Source organism: Pteropus alecto, unplaced genomic scaffold (genome assembly GCF_000325575.1).
Source record: "Pteropus alecto unplaced genomic scaffold, ASM32557v1 scaffold39, whole genome shotgun sequence".
Taxonomy (NCBI): domain Eukaryota; kingdom Metazoa; phylum Chordata; class Mammalia; order Chiroptera; family Pteropodidae; genus Pteropus; species Pteropus alecto.
Window position 1 is genome coordinate 22,520 of NW_006443568.1, and position 22,602 is coordinate 45,121.

The window sequence follows — 22,602 nt, forward strand, 5'->3', positions numbered from 1 at the left end:
AAATAAACTATAAGACAACAAAAGAGAATTATGCTGAGATTCCAAAACAAAAATCGAACTGTTGGAGAAATAGCATTCCTAAAGTTATTTAATTCAAGGAAAATGTTGGGGGGAGAGGAGGGAAAGGGATTATTTAATCACTTCATTAGGATTTTCAAAGTTATAAAGAAAAATCATAACTTTGAAATAATGCACAAAAACCTAAAATGTCAGAAAGGAATGTATTACATTGCACTGACTTAAGTGCAGTTTATATAGGTAAGGTGACTAAATAAATATCCCCCTTCCCAAAACTTTACTTTGAAAATAAAGAGTCCCATATCTTTCATCCCATACAGTTTTCAAGTTTTTATACAAGGTGACCACAGCAATAGCATGGTGTAGTGTGAGGAGCACTGCAGTGGGGACCGAGATGTGAGGGAATAAACGTCCTGTCCTGGGAAGGAAGCTGCCCCTCTGGCTTCTTCAGGAGTCTCCCTCAGACACTGGCCCAATGAGTGAAAATGGGGAGACCCTTTGGGAGGAATTGAGGATTCCACCAGACCCAAGGGCAGTAATGGCCTGACTCAATTCAGAGTTCTAGCCAGACAGGTGAGGAGAGGAAGGAAATAAGGGCCTATGTGTTCCAGGGTGAGTCAGGAAGAAACCCCAAGATATACTTTATTCTTACATTACTGTGCCTTGTAATTTATTTTCAGTCTTTAGAATTACTCCATATATTCCATTCTTTTTCTCTTTAATTTCTTACTAAAGCTCCCTCTGAAAGATTCTAATTTGTTTCTGCTGAGCTACGGGGAAAAGGAGGTTTGACCCAAGCCAGTAGCCCAAGCGGCTGGGGAAGCTGAGGACAGAGTGATAAGTGGTGGAAGGGGTTACAGCAGCTCTAAAAATGGGGACATGAACAAAACTGGCAGAGCTGGGTTGTCAGTGAGGCAGAGCTCAGAACAAAGTCTGAGTTAGAACAGCACCTTGTTTCCTTCTCTTAAATGGAATTTCCCTTGCAATGACATGAGTTTTTGCAGTGGTTGTATTAGCTGTGTGACTGTTGGCATGTGACCCTTTAGGCCTCAGATGTTTCACGTATAAAATAAATTTCATAATTCTGTTCCCAACAATGGAGCCAACTCATCTAACCCTCTGCTGGTCAACAGAACAGTAGGGAAGGGCATCAGTGCCGCTTCGAAGGGGCCCTTGGTACCTGCATGCAGTCATCGGCAAACGGTTACATCTTCTAGGTACTACTTGGCACTCTTATGCAATGATTTATTTAAATCAAACTTCACTATTCTTGTCTTTAGTTTCTTTCTATCCTGTTCTCCCCACTGGCCTAGAAGGTTACTGTAGCAAGTGATTATTATAGCGCCTGGAATTTAATGGTGGCCAAAGGCCTCAAATCAACTTGGTGTTTCTGATTTCATATCACAAGACAAATTTTACTCATGCAACTTCCTTCCATTTGAAGACACAGGACCCCAGAGCCCTCAAAAAGATCTGAAAGGTTAGTGTTACCAAGTGGAGTCAAAGGCATTCAATCTTTCTGCAAGTCTAATCTGATCTCATTAGATTTTGGCTGGCGGGCATAATCAGCAAACTTCAGGCCAGGGCCAATTACAATTTCCACACTATACTTCTCTAGTACCTTATAAGTACCAAATAAGTGTTAATATTATTAATATTAATAAGGTATTTAAACAGACAGTATTTACCCCAAGGCTTTTTAACTTAGTGTACATTATAAAATTTGTATTAACTATCAAAAGACTTTGGTATAAATCAGAAGTGTGCTATCTGGTATTGACTTCCAACACAGAAGTACAAGACCAGGCTCTTTTTAGAAGGATAGACTGATACCACAGCTTCAATTTCTCCTGAACCATATTACTTATAACTCAGTTCAGCATAATATCATCATCGTCTTTAGCCAATCTAACTGAATGGAAAATTTCATCTCTTTAAAAAAAAATAGACATATCCTTCTGCTGCTAAGACAGCTCTATAACAGTAGCCCTGTTAGCAGTTTCTCTACTTGGTAAGACAACCATATGTGATGCAGGCATGCTTCAGATTACATCCTCTCCCCACAGCAAAGAACAGGCAGCATTAGCTACACAGACCACTTCCACCAAGGAGAATGTTGCAAGGCACACTGTACCTGATTGCCGAGGAAGAACTACAGACAGTAAGAGTAAAGGACGGAGAAAAGGAAGGAAAAAAAAAAAAAAGAACATTTTATCAAATTAAAACTATGGAATGAAAATATGTAAACATGTTACCAGTCTTCAAGCATAATGACACATGCTAATCATATTCTTACCAACCTCCTGCCACAGGGATGTGGTTATACAAATTAAGACCTAACTTTTCCATTCTATGTCACTCTTATTAACTCATTTCTCTCATAGGTAATTAAAAAATCCCCAGCAAATAAAACTCAATAAGCAAGCAAAAGACTGCTTGGAGCTTTATTAACTAAATGCACTGAGCTGGTCCAAGGCAGAGTTAGCCAACACACCTCAGCTAAGAGTAGCACCGTGAGCTTTTGGTGTACTTTGAAGACATTTTCGATATACTAATGGAATCTAGTTTTTTCCTATTTCTAACCTGGTGCTGGTAACTGTAATCTGACATGGCCATTTAAATCAAATCCTCTTTGCCAATCCTAGATTTTCCTTAGGACTTCAGAGAACACCTGATGAGCTGCTGAATATATTTTAGGAGCCCTGTTGCAGACCTCTCCTATGTCCTGACTCTGGTCCTAAAAAAAGCTAAACACAGCATAGTTCACTGTCAGTTATGGCCGCACTCAGCAGGGCTTCCAGGAAAGACTACTGAGCCCGGCACCACACGGTGCATCCAGACCTTTTGTAGCCCAGCTCAGTGTAGGCAGAGCGTTCCTTGGGGCCTTGACACAGTTCCTCTGGCCCTCTCTGAGCCCAGGCTCATAATGACCAACTCTTTGGTCAGTTAACAAGTTATGATCAGTCATTAGATAACTGCTTCCTTATCTTACAGTAGAGGTGTCTTCATTTCTCTAAAGACTTTAGTCACCAGTAAAGACAAAACTCTGAAACGTCTCCTATACTGAATTCAAGTATAAGCTACTGTTAGCTAGATATGGCACACTTTTTCAGATGGACCTATGTTAGGGCACTAAGCTTAGCCCAACACAACACCTGAAAGTTGGAATCCATAGACACAAAGGCCAAAGAATGACCCTATCTCATGTCCCACTGGCTCTGGTCTTCCAATCACCAGCATGGGAAGCAAGGTGGAATCATCGAGTCTGCTGTGTGTCAGGTTGCTTTCACCTGTAAGGGACATGTGGGTGGAGTGACTACCACAAAGGACTGCTTTGCTCTTCCTTACCCGGTATTTATTCTCTCCAATTTGCTCCACCTGAAACCTTTTTGCACATTTGCATTGAGCCACTTGTCTTGTGACCTATTAGTTGTGAACATAAACAAAAAAAATGTAAAGGGTAAAGTAATACTTCTTCAAAGAAACACAGATTTTTACATGTAAACAGAAAAGCTATTCATTATATATTTTTAAGGCATTTCAGGCTCTTGGCACACACATTTAACTTCTATTCTGAATTAAAACACATTGTTCTTACTAACTGGAATACTGACGGCATCCAGAGGGAAAAAGTATAAGAAATTCTCAAGTAACTATAAAATGCATTCTTCCATCTTGCTTCAAAATTCTTTCAGAGTTATGTATTAATATGCACGCATCAAAATCAACTAATAAGACAAATTATAAACTGATTTAAATTTCAACCAAGGAGTCCAAGATTCCCCAGAAGTCAGTCCTGGGGAGTTCTAGGCCACTCCCAAGACATCGGAGAAAAGGAAGGAAAAAAAAAAAAAAGAACATTTTATCAAATTAAAACTATGGAATGAAAATATGTAAACATGTTACCAGTCTTCAAGCATAATGACACATGCTAATCATATTCTTACCAACCTCCTGCCACAGGGATGTGGTTATACAAATTAAGACCTAACTTTTCCATTCTATGTCACTCTTATTAACTCATTTCTCTCATAGGTAATTAAAAAATCCCCAGCAAATAAAACTCAATAAGCAAGCAAAAGACTGCTTGGAGCTTTATTAACTAAATGCACTGAGCTGGTCCAAGGCAGAGTTAGCCAACACACCTCAGCTAAGAGTAGCACCGTGAGCTTTTGGTGTACTTTGAAGACATTTTCGATATACTAATGGAATCTAGTTTTTTCCTGTTTCTAACCTGGTGCTGGTAACTGTAATCTGACATGGCCATTTAAATCAAATCCTCTTTGCCAATCCTAGATTTTCCTTAGGACTTCAGAGAACACCTGATGAGCTGCTGAATATATTTTAGGAGCCCTGTTGCAGACCTCTCCTATGTCCTGACTCTGGTCCTAAAAAAAGCTAAACACAGCATAGTTCACTGTCAGTTATGGCCGCACTCAGCAGGGCTTCCAGGAAAGACTACTGAGCCCGGCACCACACGGTGCATCCAGACCTTTTGTAGCCCAGCTCAGTGTAGGCAGAGCGTTCCTTGGGGCCTTGACACAGTTCCTCTGGCCCTCTCTGAGCCCAGGCTCATAATGACCAACTCTTTGGTCAGTTAACAAGTTATGATCAGTCATTAGATAACTGCTTCCTTATCTTACAGTAGAGGTGTCTTCATTTCTCTAAAGACTTTAGTCACCAGTAAAGACAAAACTCTGAAATGTCTCCTATACTGAATTCAAGTATAAGCTACTGTTAGCTAGATATGGCACACTTTTTCAGATGGACCTATGTTAGGGCACTAAGCTTAGCCCAACACAACACCTAAAAGTTGGAATCCATAGACACAAAGGCCAAAGAATGACCCTATCTCATGTCCCACTGGCTCTGGTCTTCCAATCACCAGCATGGGAAGCAAGGTGGAATCATCGAGTCTGCTGTGTGTCAGGTTGCTTTCACCTGTAAGGGACATGTGGGTGGAGTGACTACCACAAAGGACTGCTTTGCTCTTCCTTACCCGGTATTTATTCTCTCCAATTTGCTCCACCTGAAACCTTTTTGCACATTTGCATTGAGCCACTTGTCTTGTGACCTATTAGTTGTGAACATAAACAAAAAAAATGTAAAGGGTAAAGTAATACTTCTTCAAAGAAACACAGATTTTTACATGTAAACAGAAAAGCTATTCATTATATATTTTTAAGGCATTTCAGGCTCTTGGCACACACATTTAACTTCTATTCTGAATTAAAACACATTGTTCTTACTAACTGGAATACTGACGGCATCCAGAGGGAAAAAGTATAAGAAATTCTCAAGTAACTATAAAATGCATTCTTCCATCTTGCTTCAAAATTCTTTCAGAGTTATGTATTAATATGCACGCATCAAAATCAACTAATAAGACAAATTATAAACTGATTTAAATTTCAACCAAGGAGTCCAAGATTCCCCAGAAGTCAGTCCTGGGGAGTTCTAGGCCACTCCCAAGACATGCCCTGCTGCTTCTCCTTTCTGGATCAACAGATCCTGGGATCTTTATGTGCTTCTAATCAATTTGCTGTTTTCAATGTGGTATATATAGTTCTTAACTAGGCAGAAAGCTTGGGGGGTACATAGCATCTTAAACATTATATTTCACCCCTTAAATGCTACATTTGAAGATCCACTTCCCCCAACTTCCCCCAGAATCCTAAGTCAGGATGCTCAGGACTGAGAGGTGAACCTGGAAGGTTCTCTGCAAACTGTAAAGCACCATACAGATGTCACTCACTTGAATGAGAATTCATTTAGACTGAGCTAGAGTATAACAGCCAGCAATGCCATCCAAAAGGGGACCCCCAAATAGAACTCCAAACAATCACCTCCCAACAGATAAGTCGCAGGGCTGATATAGCAAAAACATTCGACCAAACTCAAGACAGTAGAAACCTATGGTCAAAAATGTACTCAAGATACAATTATTTCTCATACCTCATCTTCAATTTTATCTGCATCGGTTGTTGGTCGATAAGCATCTTTGTTGGGATGAAGAGCAGCCACAAATTCATAGTAATCAATGTAGCCATCTCCATCTCGGTCAAAAATGTCAGCGACAGCCATCATCTCTAACTTGGTAGTAGGGAACTCTGGAGAAAGTTAATCACATTGGAACATTAACTAAGAGGGCTTACTTGGTTGGTTGGTGGTTATATAAATACTTGAAAGAAAAAACATTTGTCATGATTTTTTTTCTGAAAAGCAAAACATGCTCTACTTTAGAAAACTTAGAAGACAGACTACTCACTAAAATTTCTGCTTGTTCCAAATGCAATTAAAAAAAGGTAATATTTCAGATATACCAAAAGGCATAAACATAATATCACTAACACTCAACTTAAGAATTTATTTAACCACTCTACTATTAGATTATTTCAGAATAATGACAATTCGGAATAGGATAAAGTTTTTTTTTCTGATAATTGCCTTAGATTCTCAACAAATTGCTTTCCAAAGAAGGTTAATATTTACAGTTTTATTTAAACTATAAATCAGATTATATTGTCTCTCAGCTGAAACCCTCTGGTGGCTGCCCATTGTCCCACTATCTCTAGAATAAAATCTAAATGCTTCACCATGGCCTATGAGGCTCTGCATTAAGCTGTAGCCTATCCTTCCAACTTTATCTCCTACCTTTTCCAGTCATGTTAACCTTTCCATGCCTAGAACTTGCCAAGTTCATTCCTACTCTCAGCACTTTGTATCTGCCGTTCTTTCTGCCTCTCTTCTCTCAAATCTTGAGGTGGCTGGATCCTTTCTCATCATCTAGGCCTCAGCTCAAATACCACCTCCACAGACAGACCTTTCCTTTACTACTTCCATTTAAAGTAGCAGTACAGCTGCGGGATGTGCTTTGTGATCCTGGCAAAACACTTAACTACTTTACGCCTCAATTATTCCTTTTGGCAAAAATAAATGAGATCATATACTTTGTAAGCTGTTATATAGATGCCAGAAACTGATCTAATGAAAAACTTAATTTTTTCAAACATTTTACTTAGAATGTCATCATTCACAAAAGTTAGCTCCTTATTTATACCTCAAATATGTTTTGCTTGCCACAATGTGTCAAACAAGACCTGCTTTTTTTTATTCTCAGTAAAATGAGGTTATTCTCTCCATGAAAACAATAGACTAATTTTAGTAAGCAGTTACATTTCTTTCCAAAGACTACAGTTTTAACTTCAAAAGGACTGTTTAACCAGATTAAAGTCTGCTTCTTAAAAATAAGGAACCTAGGTGTGACTGTGTTTGGAATTATGACTGGACTCACTGGATGCTAGAATGCCATCGATAAACTCCTGACGTGTTATCTTCCCATCCTGGTCCTTGTCAATCCGCCGGAAGAAATCCATCACCCGAGACTTTTTGTGATTCATCCAACGCATATACTTTTTCCTCCAGACATCAAAGTCAAAGTTGGCAAACTCTTTCAACTAGACAGAAATTGGAGGTGTCAACATGACCCATTGTACAGCCCTCAGACCTGCCCAGAGCACACTAAAACTTTCAGACACTCCGTAAAGCTATGCAGGCCTTCTGGAGGGGCACCAGCAATGACATCCACGTGCTGCCTCTTTTGTGAAGGAACACTCTGGCTCCTTCACTTAAAGCCACAATTACAAGAGCTGTGGTATAATGGAGCAGCAGGAAAAACAGCAACTGAACAACCACCATGGGAAATACGGAGCACGGAGAACAAGAATGGGTGGGGAGTCAGCCTTGCTTTCCCTCTGCACTTTTTCAAAAGGCTCACCCTCCTAAATGTAAGGGAATGGATTCTACCCCAGAACAGATGTGCTTATTAGCACTCCTCACTTACGTGATTTTGGAAGGAACTGTGCTCACACAGAGAGGCCCATGTGAGGAGGCTCCATGTTTCCCACCACTTTCTGAGATGAGAGTTCTGGCTAGAGGCATTAAGAATCCAACCCTGCATGCAAGCATGTTTCTTTGGAATGGCCCCAGAGAGGGCAAACTGCCCATCCGACCTCCATGTTAAACATTTGGCTTTTACAGACAACAGCAGGCCATGATGTAGGCAAGGCAATATTTAGCTATTTGGATTATGTTAGTGATACTGACTCAGAATGACTTAAACAGTGCAGCAGTTTTTCCCCTGGTCTTTCAAACTCCAAAGTTGGAAGGAATGGGGAAAAAAGAAAAAGCCAAAAACCAAATATGCTTAAAGCTCAACTGACCTACAGAAATAACAACAAAAAACACAGAACACTCACTTCTGGGCAAAGCTGCTTTGATATGCACAAATGAAAAATATAAGATATTAGAGGTTTACTTTAGAAACTAGGAAATGTGGTACTATGTTTTTTAGACTGCTTTTGATACTTCAAAATATATTTGCTTTTCATAATCTAGTGAAGACTAACAGAATAGCAAGAATATAAAAAATTACTCTTATTTCATAATTGTGTAGCTTATAGCTTTTACCTAAAGGGCACTATCGTGGTCATTTTTGTGATAAGCTCCACAGCTAGAGGTCACTTTGCAAAGTTATGGTCCCGATTCCTGACCACAAACAGGTGCTGAGGGGGTGTGGGTCACAGGACTGGTTGCTTGCTTTTCACAACCAGGTGCTGTGGCCTATTTTGTTGTGAGTGGTTTACTCACGGCTGTCTTTTCTCCTACGGGGCCTGAAGGATAGAGTACTGGCTCACACTGGTCTGTTCCCATTTCTGAAGGAGTACGTCAAGACACACAGGTGATATTCAGATAGCTCCAGAAAGGCTGTCTTTGATAAAGTCACTTCCCCTCAGTGATGGCTGCCCAGCAGGACCTTACCTCCTCCAGTCTATCCAAGGCATCGTTCAGCTTTCGCTGACGCTCTAGTGCTAACAGCCACACCTGCTGCCAGCGGGCAGAGAGCTGGTTAATGCGCGGGTTTTTCGCTTCAGTTTGTGAAAGGATTGGCATGGGAGGAGGTGTGGGCTGACTCAAGGACTTCCCTAAAAGGAAAATAACCACGAGATCAGAAAAGTTGGTTTCGTCAGTTCAAAGAGAAACTGCCATATGTATGTACTTAGGAGAGCTCCAGAATGATACCCAGTCAGTAACTAAGAAACACGGGAGCAATATTTAGCTACAGAAGCTTATTACTTTCAAAACTACTGACTCTCCTCCCAGCCGACAGGTACCTGTTTCTTATTTTCAATCAATTCTATCCTACCTCAGTGAATGGAGGAAATGTCAAATCAACTAAAAAAGCAATGGTTCTAGAGATTCATTTAGTTTACACTTAAATTAGTACAAACCAAATGTAAAAAGCTAGCACTGATGACCAAAACGATGAAAAGGGCACTGCAAAACAATGCTTATGAAATTTCATATTAAGCCCCCAAAATAGAGTATAGTTACTATATGTCAATATAAGAAAAGTGAGTTTCAAAAAAGATTTTAGTTCAAATCCAATATGGTTTTTGAAAAGGAAAAGACATCGATATTTAGAAAGTGCTCATCTTCAACTAGCAGGAACGAAGCATCCTAACACAGTGGGTTGGAAACATACTGCTGCCACTGCGGGATTTCTCAATGAAAGGCCCATGGGAAGGCTCTATATTTTTCCTTTTGTACGTCTTGGTGACCCGGTCCACATCAGGCTGTTTGCGAGTCATCTCCTCCATAAATGTCTGTTAAACACAAACAGAAAAAAGAGTTGAGAGTTTTCTTGGAATAAGATGGAATCAGGCAACTTCTTACTAACAAGGGCCAAACCCGTGACAGGAGACCAATTATGACAGACGACTGTACACTGTCTCAACTCATTTCAAAAAACACGATTGAGCAAGGCACTTCATCAGGTGCAGGAGACCTGGAGGAATAAGATGTGGCTTCTGTCTTCAAGGTGCTCACAGCTGAGTGAGGAAAACCAGGAAGTCAGAGCAGTGAGTGCCAAAGGAAGACCTAGCACAAGCATGCTGCAGTCTGAGGTTGCCTGGATGCTGGTGCCTGACCTGAGTACTGAGGAATGAAGAATTAGCCAAAGACTGGGAGGAGGGCAGTCCCAGCAGAGGGGGCACAGTGTGGGCAGACCCAGGGAAGCCTGACAGTGAAATGAGCCAGGGTTCTTCTGATCAATGGCTGAGCCGAGGCTGTCATCAAAGTGGCAAGAGGGAGGGCAGGAGAAAGATGCAGAAAGGCTTTATGTCAGACTAAGGGATTGGGATTTTGTTCTGGGAGCAATGGGGGGCAACTGAAGGATTTTGATCCAGAAGAGACATGATCAGATCTAGTTTAGTGCTTTTGCTCTGGCTTCAGTGTAGAAGGTAGAGCATGGTGGGGGACAAGTAGGAAACTACTGCAGTAATAGATGCAAAATATGGTGAGGGCCTGAACCAGGGCAGGAAAGATGGAGCCAAGAGGTATTTTGAAAGTAGGACAGATAACACCCAGTGGCTGGCTAGATGTGAAGAGTATAGGAAAGGGAGGAGTCTCACACATCACAGGCTTCTACGCTGGGTGACTGGGTGGATGTGAGAGGAGACAGGTTTGGAAGGGAGACGGGATCAGGGAAGGATAAAATGGAGTTTTAGAGCTATCCCTGGTTTACTGCATGTCTGGACTTTAGGAGACCATGGTGCTGGAAGTAAGGAAAGAGATGTAGAAGTCTTTGATTTACAGGTGATGGTTGAGGTTGGTGTGAGAAGAGGGTCAAGAATGGAACTTCAGGGAACAACAATATTAACAAGAGAGTAAGGGGAGAAGAACCAGCTAAGAAGACTGATAAGAAACAGCGAGATGGAAGGGAAATAAGATGGAAGGACACGTAAGTCAAAAGAGTTTTGAGAAAGAAGAGGCAACTATGTTACACATAAAATAAGACAAAGATTGAAAAGCATCTGTTGGATTTAGCCAGTGGGATGTGACTGGGACAGTGTCAGTGGTCTGACGGGATATGAGAGCCAGACCACAAGGGCCTGGGTAGAAGACAGGGAACAAGAGGCTTAGCTGAAAAGGAGGAAACAATGGGGGTAACTTAAGGGGATACAGGATTGACAAGACATGTCTACCAGATTCAGAAGAAAGCAAATAGGAGAGCTTGAAGACACAAGGAAGAGAGCGGGTAACAGAATCAAGGATTGTTCCTGAATTGAAAGAAGATAATTTCTTAGTCAGGAGAGAAGGTGTCAATGTAAGCAAACTTGATAGGAAATACAGGGAAGTCTCACTGATGAGGCAAATTATTTATATACATGAAAAAAGCTGTATGCCCATAGCATAACTAAGCAAGACACATGCTCGTATTCAATGTAAATAATCATGGTTAAAAACCACATTTGCCTCTTAAAGGTATACTGTAAAGACAGCTCAACTGAGTTTTTCTTCCTTCAGTTTAGTTTTAGACCCTAAACTTGATGTGTTGTCTTGGTCCATTTCTGAGTTCATGCAAGAGTTCTTTCTGAACCCAGGAGTAATGGAGACAGACTAATGGGACCTTGGCTCAGAGAAAAGTCAATAGAAACAGGATGTGGTGGGCAGATTTCTGAGACGGCCCCTAGGATTCCCACTCCTGCTGTATATGCCTTGTGTGATCCCCTCCCCTTGAGGGTGGGTAACACCTATGAAAAGGATGAGATAGTCACTCACTCCCTTGATCACATTTTATGATATAAGATCTGTCAGAACAGACTGGGGCATTTCTCCTGCTGGTTTTGAAGACTTAAACTGCCACGCTGTGAGTCCCATGTAGCAAAGACCTGATGGCGGCCTCTAGGAGCTGACAGCAACTCCTGGCTAACAGCCAGCAAGAAAATGGAGATATCAGCCCTACAACCACAGGAAATGAATTCTGCCAACAACTTGAATGAGCCTGGATGAGAACTGCAGCACTGGCTGATACCTTATTTTTGGCCTGATAAGACCCTAAGAAGAACCAGCAAACTCATGTCCAGACTCCTCCTGCCCCACAGAAACTGTGAGAAAATAACTGTGTTGTTTTAAGCTGGTAAGTCTGTGGGGATGTGTTAAGCGGCAATTTGAAAAAGATACAAAGAGCAAAGGAAATGGGCTCCACAAGCAACGCAGGAAACAACAGTGAGCACACAATGTGGTAAAGATACCTGATGCTCAGCAATAAGGGCTTTAACTCGGTCAATGTTCTGAGGGATTGGCTCCTGATCCCGCTGGATGAGGGTGGTCTCTGCCCACTGGATCCACGCCAGAAGTTCTTCCAAGAGCTCGGCGTTAGCCACCAGTTCTGACAGGGCTGTTTCAAGACGCTGCTGGTGCTGCTTAGCCCATGTCAGGACCTGGGAAAGAGAAACCATCGCCTATTTTAGTCAAGCACATCCTTTTGCTTTTTTCAAGTCCTTTTCATCTGATCCTAACAGTGACTTTTTAGGAGAAAGACCATCCAAGTAGTCTAGAGACTTCACTCTTACTCAAGTGACAGAGCTGGGTTAAGAGACGGAATAAGAAAGCAGCTCTTCTGAAATCAAACCTAGTATATCCTATTAAACCAGACTTCTGAGGAAAGAGGAAGAATTCACAACATGTTCGCTGGAAGCCATCAACTAACACATCGCTACACTGGCCCTTGGTCTTCCAGATTTCTGCACATTACCAAGCAAACAGCCATTACTAAAATGCTAGCTTAATTCTTGTTGAGGTTTTCCCAGTGACTGAAAGATTCCGTATCTGGGGGAAAAAAGGAAGTTCTGTAGTATTTTATCATTTTATTAGGCACATGTAGTCTTCCTCTAAAGCCGAGAACATACCTCCTCAAAGCGGGCCCGGATGATGGTGATCCAGTGTTTGATGGTAGTGATGCAATCTGGATGGCAGACAGCCAAGATGACTTCTCCCATTGTCACTGCAGTGTTCACATCCACTCGCTTTTCTTCCACTTTTTTCATGAATTCCTAAACATAAAAGATTGGAAAACAAAAACTTAAGAAATCTACTCTAGCAGAACTGTTAGTTTACACTGTGAGGGGGGAAATTTTCTGTGCAATTTTTTCCTCCATGTGTTTATAGACACAGACGTCTAAATGCCTGTATTTAGGTGTCCTTTGCATTTTCTTTTCAGTTCTAAAAGACATGAGAAAGTGAAGGGTTTATACAAGAATAACTTTCTCTGCTACAGATGACACTGGGCTTGCCCCTTTTCCTATTCTGAATTAGTTTCTCTCTTCAAAATTCTGTTTTTATTCATTTCCGTATGTGTAAGTAGTACTATTTTTGACAAATAACAACTATAAATAACACTATAATATTCTTAAACTGCCTACAAAGAATACAACGACAAAACCAAGATTGAAATCTCCCAGTGGGTAAGAAAAATTAAAAAGGGAACACTTCCCACCACACTAGGATAGTCACACACTGAGGCCCCAGATACTGCGTCATATTCTGCAGCCTGGTAAGAGGTTCTAGGGGGGCTGGTCAGGCCTGAAGCTAGTAACAACAAAGAAAGTCAACAAAGTTGTGTGCAGGTGAGGAATAAAGAAGGTGGAATAGTCTGTTTTTTCTTTATATAATACTATGATCTTTGACTTGTTTAAACCAACACATATTAGTTTTGTAAAAACAAATGAATCATGATATTTAAGGTGTCACAAAAACCAGTCATTTCCTTCTCATTCCTACAACAAGCTGGGCCCATTCTGGTTCTGCTCCTTTGCACATGAGATCTGAAGTTTGCGAGCAAAAGCTGCTTTCCTTTAGTGGGGCGGGGCGGGGGGGTGGTCAGCCCTCATCATGGTGGGCACCCTGGGGGCTGAGTTACCTTATGGGTGTCGATGAGAGACTGTAGGGCCTCTGTGTCATCAGGAAGTGCTCCCCGAAAGCGAAGTGTTTGCTCTGCTTCTGAAAGCCATTCCAACAGCATGTGGACTGTGTCCCGAAACTCTTCTGCCTGAAATAACCAAGCACAAAAGACTGAACCTCTCTCTCCGCAGCCAATGTCCTGGACACTGAGAATGCCATAGAAAGGATCTGGGTCTGAATTTGTTAGTACATCATAGACATTTGAAGAACCTATCAGAGCCCCACAAAGGTTGTCTTTCATTTGTAATCTTTGAAAACCAACTGAATTCGTTACTTCTCTAATATAAACGAGTGTGAAAATCTTGTAGAACATTCAGAATATAAATGTTTGACTTTATGTTCATTTTTGAGATGGGCTGGAACTGATCCTAATAAAGAAACTAGAATGAATCTGCTCAGTCCCACCCTGGGGTTGTCCTCTAACGTCTCTGACCTGTTTTAAGGCCTGCTCAAGCCGACTTTGTTTGGAGACGGAGAGTTTACACACAGTGTCCCAGCGAGTGCTCAGTTCCTGGAGCTGCCCTTTCACCCACGTGGTGTCATCGCGACTATTCTCAATCAGCTCGCGGCCTGACCGCTTCAGTACCTGAACAGTTCCTGTTCGCTTTCCCAGTTCCTTCTGGAAAACCTAGAAAATAAAACAGGTGAATTAGTTTGAGAAATGTTTGAATCCAAGAAGGAAACCCACGAAGAGAGTAATCTTTTAGTTCAGTGTTCTTTGGTAGGTTCCAGTCATGTGTCTTATGCACAGAAGGAGGCAGGACAATGCATAAGAAAACTCAACCAGAAAAGATGGCTCTAAATATAAGCAGTGTGACTTTGGATAAGTTGCTTACCTGGAGTCTCAGTTTCCTAATCTGTAAAGCAGGAATAATGTTATACCAACATTTCCAGAATTGTGACAGTTAAATAAGGACATGTATGCACATAATAAGAAAATGATTTAATTTCAAGGTAAACTGAATGCTTTTTGCTAAAGTAGAAAGACATCATGCAGCTCAACACGACAGGAGTAGGTTACACCAAATACTGGTGCGCATGGTGCTGGGCTTGTTAGGTTGAGAAGGAGTTAAAAAAGCACTCGTTTTCATTTTAGATGTCAGTGGAAATGGGTATCTTAAGGGGCTCCTGAATTTAAATCCATTCCATGACTCAACTGAGAGATACAAACAGGAAGGGGGTGGGAGAATCTCAAAGTGAAGTTTACACATTGCCAAGTCGGAATCAAACCAATTTTGGTCAATTCTTTATGACCAATGTAGAATTCCTGCAGCAATTTGTTTAAATACAAAGAGCAAGAAGCCGCCCCCTCTGACAAGCAGAGATCCAAGCTCTTTCAGGCTTCCTTCTTTCCCAAACTTTCCCTAGAAGGCACACACAGGTGGAAGTCACAATGGCTGTGCCCTCCATGCAGCCCAGATTTCACCCCTTACCTTATGGGCATCCATGAGGTTCATGACAAGATCGAGGTCTCCATGCACGGGCTGGTCCTCAGCCAGCTGCGGCTCCACCTTGTACAACCAGTCAACCAAGGCCTGCAAAGCATCCATGAACTGGCCTGAAAACAGCAGGGCCTCCTCCAACTTGTGCTGCCTGAGAAAAGCACACAAACCTTATCATTATTAGAGATTCTTTTATGAAAGGCCCACAATTCTGGCTGCTGAAAGGGAATACTGCTTGAATTCTACATAGAGAGGAACCTCCATGTTGGAATGGTTAGAAATACAGTAAAAAGTGAGTAAGAGAGATGCCTAGACGTTTTTAATCAAACCACTCTCTAGAATCGATAAAGCGTAGTGCAGGAGACAGGTATAGATGCCCTTCTGGCACTTTCGAGTTGACATATGGACACACCCTAATGACCACAGTCTGTGTTCATTACCTCATACCACTTCAGTAGAGATGATGATGACTTTGGTAATGGTTTGGAGCCAGGAGTTCAACTCCTAGGTCTATATCACTTATGTTTCTTTACCTCTTTGAACCTCAGTCACCTCATCTAAAAATTGGGAGTACAAATAATACAGAGATACTTACTATAACACTGAGCATAGCATAGTGGGTAGAAATGGATAAAAGTACTACTTTTAGAACCAAACTGAATGGCTTCAAATCCCAGCTCTGCTTCTGAGTAGCTGAGTGACCTTGGGGAGTTAAGAAACCTCTTTATGACCACTTCCTCATTTGTAAGATGAGAATAACGGTACCACCATAGTGGCTGTTGTGAGGGTTAAATGATTAGTAGGCACATACACAGTAGAAGTTACTCAGTACGGGTCAGGTATTGTGATGGTTAAATGAGACAATACATGCAAGTCTTTGCATAGTGTCAAACACAAACACATGGTGAGAGCCCTAAGTGAGAGATGTACTAGTATCAGAAATTAGTGATTTAGTTACTGATCTTTTATGGTTGGCTTGATTTTATTGATTTTTGGTCTCTCTCTTCCTAATACAATAGAATCAAGTTTAAAATGAGAGAATTTTAATATTTTATTCAAATTATTTCATAACTCTCATTGAACTAACTAGAGATACTGAGATACTACAAAACTTATTACTGACACATTAGCTTTATTACCACTTATGGACTCCAGTAACAGTCTCTTAGTTTTGGCATAATACACAGACCCATGAAGGGGACATTCATGCTCACCTCTCCACAGACTTGCCACAAACAGTATCCCATTTGTCTCTGACTTCTCCCAGTAAGTTGTCAAGTTTCTGAGTGTCATCAGAAAGCAACGTCTTTTCTTTCAGGGCTCTGCCAGTTCTAATTGTGGTATCATATACAGGCTGTTTGCCACCAAGAGTTTTCTGAAATTCCTGTTTCCAAAGAGAAAAGAAAAACACATGCTAAAGTGAGAAGACATCTTGATTTGGAACAAAGAAAAAATTTTTTTGTGTTTTCAGGTTGGTAATTAGATACAGTATGTCACTACTTCCTGAACTACAACTAATAAGAGCTCATCCTTAACGAATTTACGAATTTGTGTTTATGCCACATACAGCACTGCGTATTTCTAAAAGTCTACAGTTTTAACTGTTTGAACTGTTATTTAAATGAGCAATTGTCATGGTTAGACACTGTCTAGATATAAAACGGAATGCTGGCTTCATCATCTTGACTTTTTAACATTAACCGATTAATTTTCTTTTGACTAGCTCTGATTTTCACTTTTAGCAAGCTACAATCTTCAGTGAATACCAAGCTCTGGACCTAAAAGAAACAAACTGCTTTACCTTATGCTTAGAGAGCTGAAGTTTAATTTTGTCTGGGTCATTGGATATCTCCAGTTCTGAGTCCAGGTGACTCTCTGCATCTTCTAGCCAGTCAATCAGTTTTTTCCAAGCTTCATGGAACTACAATTATGTAAGAAATAAGTTATAACAGGAAAGAATATGCAAACTATATAACACTTTTATGTGAACCAATCCAAAGACTCAATAATACACGTAGCCCAAGGTTGTTCAGTAAATCAGTATCTTTCTTTTATAACTTACTTGTTTTGCTCGCTTCCTGGCATCATCTAGTGACCGCCCTCTTTCAATAGATCGCTGGACAACCTTCTCCCATCGAGACTGGACACTAACCAACAAATTCTTGATCAGAACAACGTCCTGCTTTTGGCTAAGGAACTTTAACTGATTGCCAGTTTGATCCAGCTCAATGATCTGGTCTCGATGAGCATTCACTTCATTAGCAAAAACCTGAGACAAAAATATTGCTTTTAAAACTGAAGACAAGATAGTGGTGCATCTCTTTCAACCAGTCCTTTCAAAAGGAAGGCAACATCATAGTGTCATAGTTACCTTGTGCTCCTCTATCTGGGAAAGGACAGTGTTTAGAATCAGGCTGGGAGGAGAAGCGATGTTTAAATTCTGCTCTGCTAGAGTGAGCCAGTTGATAAATTCTTGCAGGGAATTCTGGAATTCCGTTGCCAGGTTGAGGGCCTCTTCCAGCTTTGACTGAATTTTAATTAAAACACACACAACACACACACAATGAAAAAGTGCCAAATTCAGGAATTATAGCTTCAAGGACAAAGGCGTTAATTGTACACCAAATGAAACGACCTCTAAAAAGGAAGTCTCATTTAATCAACTGCCAAACATTCTTTGTTTGCAAAGAAGGGGACACTTTAGTGTCTGAAGCTGAAAACAACTGTATGAAAAAGGAAAGATCACAATTTGCAGCTGAGTTGCCTTCTCTGCTATTTCCTACTTCCTAGGACATTAAAGAATAGGATAAAACTATTCAACATGTAAGTAAGTGAACAGACCCATTAGTGGTGACAGGTTCTGCAGCCTGCTTTGTTTGGGCAAAGTCTCATTTTCTTTTAATGTTCTTTTTGTGGCATAAAAACAACAAAATGAAAAGTACTTTACTATAAAGATGATGCTCATGGCAGTGCTCTCTGTTTAAATGTTTTCAGAAAATATGGCGCCTAAAAATGTCTGGGTCTGAAACTTACTCTTATGCTATGAACAGAAAAGGTAATAATAAATATTTCAATAATGTACAGGTCCGATATAAATACATCACATGGAAAAATAAAATCTACCTCAAATCTATTATAGAAATGCTAAGGAATATATTGCCAAGTTAGATGGCAAGAAATCCTCCACATCATTTTATTGATATATTCTTTAATATAGCACCACACATACTTAATACACGATTTTAGTGAACCCAAAATGTAATGTTCTTGTGAAATCTGAAATAACTCTCCTTTGCTTGACCAGTTCCATTGATGGGTATATCTTGAGGCAACATGCTCCACTGCTGGGCAAACCCTCTAGAAACTGATTTTAAGCCAGAATCTGCCTTGGTTTCTTTAATTAGTCTTAGTTCTACATTCTGCAGGAACTGTAGGCAACAGCCTGTCCCAAGAATTAGAACATAGCCTTACACCCACGTCCTCTAGCCATTCTCTGTATAATAAAATTACTAGACCCTATGTTAGAAAAATTGTAGAAAATTAATGATCTCGAATCACTTTTCTTTTGAAGAGAATTTGACTTTTGAAGAAATGGGAAGAGGCCACATAATTTACTTCTCTCTTGATTTTTAGTACAATTCTTTGCATACTATACTTATACTAGAATCCAAATTCCTTGTATGGAATTATTTATTAGTCATACTACCTGAATGCTCTGTCCCCACCCTCCCAAACCTAAGTCACCAGTTCCAACATAACCTTGTTTTTAAGTAGGAACACAAATCTGATTAGCAATGGATACAGGGTCCACCATTGAACATAATGTCTTAACTGGCAGATGCTAAAAAAAAAAAAAATGAATACAGGCAAATATTGGCGGAAGCTAGTATCATCAATGCAACTTGGTGTGGATGGAAAATAGAAATTTAACGGCAGAAAAGATAAGATGATTAGCACAAAGGCAATTCCGAGACTATCAATTCTGCAACTTCTGGTATAATATACTAGTCTTAAAAAAATCCTCATAGAAACCAGATGGTAATTACATGCCACCACCAAGCACACCATGCACTACACTGTATTTTGTGGTGATACCTTTCTTTCTTCCATCTTACTGCTGACCACATGCCACTTCTGTTCCAGGAGTGCTACGCTCTGTTCCGTCTTTGAGCCAGACCCAGAATCATCACGGCTTAGAAGCATGAGCCTGCCCTTGTCAAGTAGTTGATTATAAGTCTCTTCCTTGGCTTTGAGCTGGGAATAAAGTTCCTACAAGAAAAGGCAGGAAAGGTATCAATAATGCCAATTCCCTGAAAGACGGCCACATACAGATTATGAGCACAGTATGGAAAAGTCCAGGAAGGTCTCGTCTTGATTAAAATCCTTTCTTTTGGATTCAGTTCAACTGCTGAGCAATTAGGAAATGAAACCCACCAATATTCCTTAATATTAAAATAATCTGCTGCCAAGTAAACAATTTTTTTAAGGATCAGAGATTATAAAAATAGACTCCAATAATTTATTTCTCCTTTTCCTGAAGGACTTGCCTAGAAATTATGTTGCTTTTTATTCTGAGCCACTTTCTTAAAATATTGCTAGTATCTACTGAATTTCCCTAAATCCCACCTAAGTAGTCTTTTTCTTAAGTACGACTGCATCTGAGTTGTGTATTTGTCTTCTTGATGCTCTCACTTCAAGTCAACATTCTTGTGCCCACCGAACTAACTCAAAATTTACCAGCTCACTAATGTATTTCCAGCCAATTCTCCCTTGTCACCAGTGGAAGCCTGTCGCCATAGGCTTTCAATACCCTTGTCTGTGGTAGGGTATTAAAAGCCTGCATATAGGCAGCAGTCTGCAAGGTTGTACTATACTGTCACTAAAAAGGCACTACTTTGTAGACTCCCAGATACATATCTTTTTGTGAACTCAGAAAGGAGCTACTGAATATGAAATGCTTCTGCTCAATTACCATATGTGTATCAAGCTGCTCCCTAGCAGTTTCAGGAAGTCCTCCTGTGGGCTTAGATGCAGAAAGTTGGGTCTCCATTCTAGTCAGTTCCAAGAGGAAATCTTCAATTTCACTGTGGAAACCCTGGGCCTTTTGATAAAAGACACAACAAGGTCAGCAGTCGATTCTAGCTTCAAAAGTAAACTTTCTAAATGACCAAAAGAATAATCTATCTTGAGGGAAAAGTTCTGAGCTGCTCACAGGCAGAGCTGCTCTGTTACTGGATTAGCATGGGGCCAATATATTTATTTACTTTTAGAATCTAGCAGAATCTTTCAGACCTCACTGTAACATATTACAGATGTCTGACACAGTTGAACTGGTTGACTAAGGTACTGTTGAATATGGATACGGAGGGACCTGACTTGATAACTGAATCTGTGGACAAGGTTTTTTATAGCAAAGATCTACTAACTTTGAATAGTAAACAAAGAGACTGGACTACATACTGTCTCCCCAAAACCCATCAAATCAAAAGCTGTTCTTTCCAGAAAAGTTCTAGCACAGAAATGACCTTCCTCTCTAGACACAGGGGGCTCCATCCCAAATAGCTTTCCTTTTGTTGATTTAGGCTTTCTTCTGAATGTTGCTATGTGCCCAGCTCTCCTTACCTAACTGGGACGATGCACGTACCTGCTGCAGTGTCGACTGAAGCTGCTGCTCCCTCTCCTCTGTTTTTTGTAACACTGACTCCCAACACTGGTTCATAGTTTCCAAACGGCTCCTTAAGCTGCTGGCATCATCTCCAGCACTAGACTCCAGTAGTTCATTGCCAGCTTTGTTGACTGTTTCCACTGTGGCTTGATGCGCCAAAACATCATTTTTTAGAACCTAAAGAATGTTGAAAAACATAATTTATCTCTACAGATAACCTCAAACCTGGTTCTGTAGGTACACGTATTATCAAAAGACCTCTGGTGGCAATACCTGGTCTCAAACCAATAGGCTTAGAGATGAAAAATAAAAATACTTACATGGTGCTTCGCGAGCTCAACTTCAATGACTTTTGGATCTCCACTTATTGGTCTCTGAGCATCTAACAACTCTTCGGTGTGAATCAGCCAACTCATTAGTTCTTCTAAGGCATGCTGGAACTGGCCAAGGGCCAAGAGAGCACCTTCTAGCTTATGCTACTCAGAAAAAAATATAAAGAGAACAAGACATTGTTAGAAAATTAGAAAACAGCAGGTAGTAGTCCATTTATGTACGCCGCCATTTGCTTTACCTGTCTGTGGGCAATTTTTTCACCTAGGTTCTCCCAGAGGTGTTTGAGTTCCGTCAATGGTTCTCGTATAATGTCTCTGTCTGTTTCATCAGTAGCTTTCTTTAACATCAGTTCGCCCTGGTGATTGAGCTTTTCCATTTCGATTTGCTGTTGGTAAACTTCCACTTTGAACTCCTATCGAAAACATAATGTTAGCATCCAACCAAGTCTTTAAAAACTATAAAGAAGCAAACCTTCTTCAAAAGCCATTCCCAGATACAAACCTTCATTTCATTTAACTGATCTTTAACAGTGTTGAGGTCAGTGCCGACAGGGGGCATGGTGCAGAGTTTAATCACAGTGTTATCTAGCCAGTCAAACATAGCCTAAAATAAAAATACAAATAAGCAGTCAAAAAAACAAAAACGTAAGGAGTCAGGAGAGAATTAGCATTATTTCTGCTTATTTATCAGAGATAAAGTACCATGTGCTGTTTGTTTTTAGGTGAAAGGCAGAGGTAATTTATTCCATTAATATGGGGATTTAAGAATAAAGGCAACATTATTGAGATAATATCCAAAATAAACTATAATCTGAAAAAACTAAATGTGAATAAAAGTTAACATCTCTCATGGTCAGCTAGCAAGCTCATAATGTGCCAAAGCTACTGTGCCAGGTTGTGCTTCAAGATAACCTGGGTTTGGAACCTCTCGCAGGCAATGATTTTCACAGCAAGGCCATCTTCACTGCATACCCACCATGAGGATAACTACGATGAACACAAGATGATGAAAAACATGGCAACAAGGGTAGAAATTTGGGTATCAGTACTTTTTACACTTAGAAGTCGGAAACTGGCTAGAAATACAGAAACAGGTTGTTTTAGGCTTGAGAATGTTGTGGTCCTTGTAAAGGTGGTCCATTCTCATGCTGGATTCAGAATATGCCAACACAGAACCTGTTATTTCTGTGGTGATCACCTTATGGTTTCTCACCTGAAGAGTATCCTGATATTGCACAGCAGCTTGCATGGCATCCTCAAGCTTTTCTAGCCTCTCTTTCCATGTTTTGTTTAAGTTCTCCCAGGCATTATTCATCTAGGGGAAAAACAGATTCTTTAATTA

At 40.5% G+C, this 22,602-nt stretch overlaps 1 protein-coding gene across 2 annotated transcripts in view; it reads right to left on the minus strand.

The window, feature by feature from the left end:
• The window catches only part of MACF1 (microtubule-actin crosslinking factor 1), a 208,887-nt gene that overhangs the window by 13,173 nt on the left and 173,112 nt on the right, over nucleotides 1-22,602 (minus strand). The window contains exons 18-39 of one of the 2 annotated variants that reach the window (XM_025041356.1): nucleotides 22,474-22,575; nucleotides 21,763-21,864; nucleotides 21,500-21,673; nucleotides 21,249-21,404; nucleotides 20,908-21,105; nucleotides 20,236-20,364; nucleotides 19,359-19,532; nucleotides 17,635-17,790; nucleotides 17,326-17,532; nucleotides 17,065-17,184; nucleotides 16,478-16,647; nucleotides 15,255-15,414; nucleotides 14,255-14,449; nucleotides 13,781-13,909; nucleotides 12,771-12,914; nucleotides 12,114-12,302; nucleotides 9,563-9,683; nucleotides 8,839-9,002; nucleotides 7,313-7,475; nucleotides 5,974-6,128; nucleotides 5,018-5,092; nucleotides 2,153-2,170 (exon numbers count right to left, since the gene is read on the minus strand). In XM_025041356.1, the coding sequence (XP_024897124.1) occupies nucleotides 2,153-2,170; nucleotides 5,018-5,092; nucleotides 5,974-6,128; nucleotides 7,313-7,475; nucleotides 8,839-9,002; nucleotides 9,563-9,683; nucleotides 12,114-12,302; nucleotides 12,771-12,914; nucleotides 13,781-13,909; nucleotides 14,255-14,449; nucleotides 15,255-15,414; nucleotides 16,478-16,647; nucleotides 17,065-17,184; nucleotides 17,326-17,532; nucleotides 17,635-17,790; nucleotides 19,359-19,532; nucleotides 20,236-20,364; nucleotides 20,908-21,105; nucleotides 21,249-21,404; nucleotides 21,500-21,673; nucleotides 21,763-21,864; nucleotides 22,474-22,575 (3,201 nt within the window). The remainder of the gene's footprint in view (nucleotides 1-2,152; nucleotides 2,171-5,017; nucleotides 5,093-5,973; nucleotides 6,129-7,312; nucleotides 7,476-8,838; nucleotides 9,003-9,562; nucleotides 9,684-12,113; nucleotides 12,303-12,770; nucleotides 12,915-13,780; nucleotides 13,910-14,254; nucleotides 14,450-15,254; nucleotides 15,415-16,477; nucleotides 16,648-17,064; nucleotides 17,185-17,325; nucleotides 17,533-17,634; nucleotides 17,791-19,358; nucleotides 19,533-20,235; nucleotides 20,365-20,907; nucleotides 21,106-21,248; nucleotides 21,405-21,499; nucleotides 21,674-21,762; nucleotides 21,865-22,473; nucleotides 22,576-22,602) is intronic. The other variant, XM_025041357.1, reaches the window with a different exon arrangement.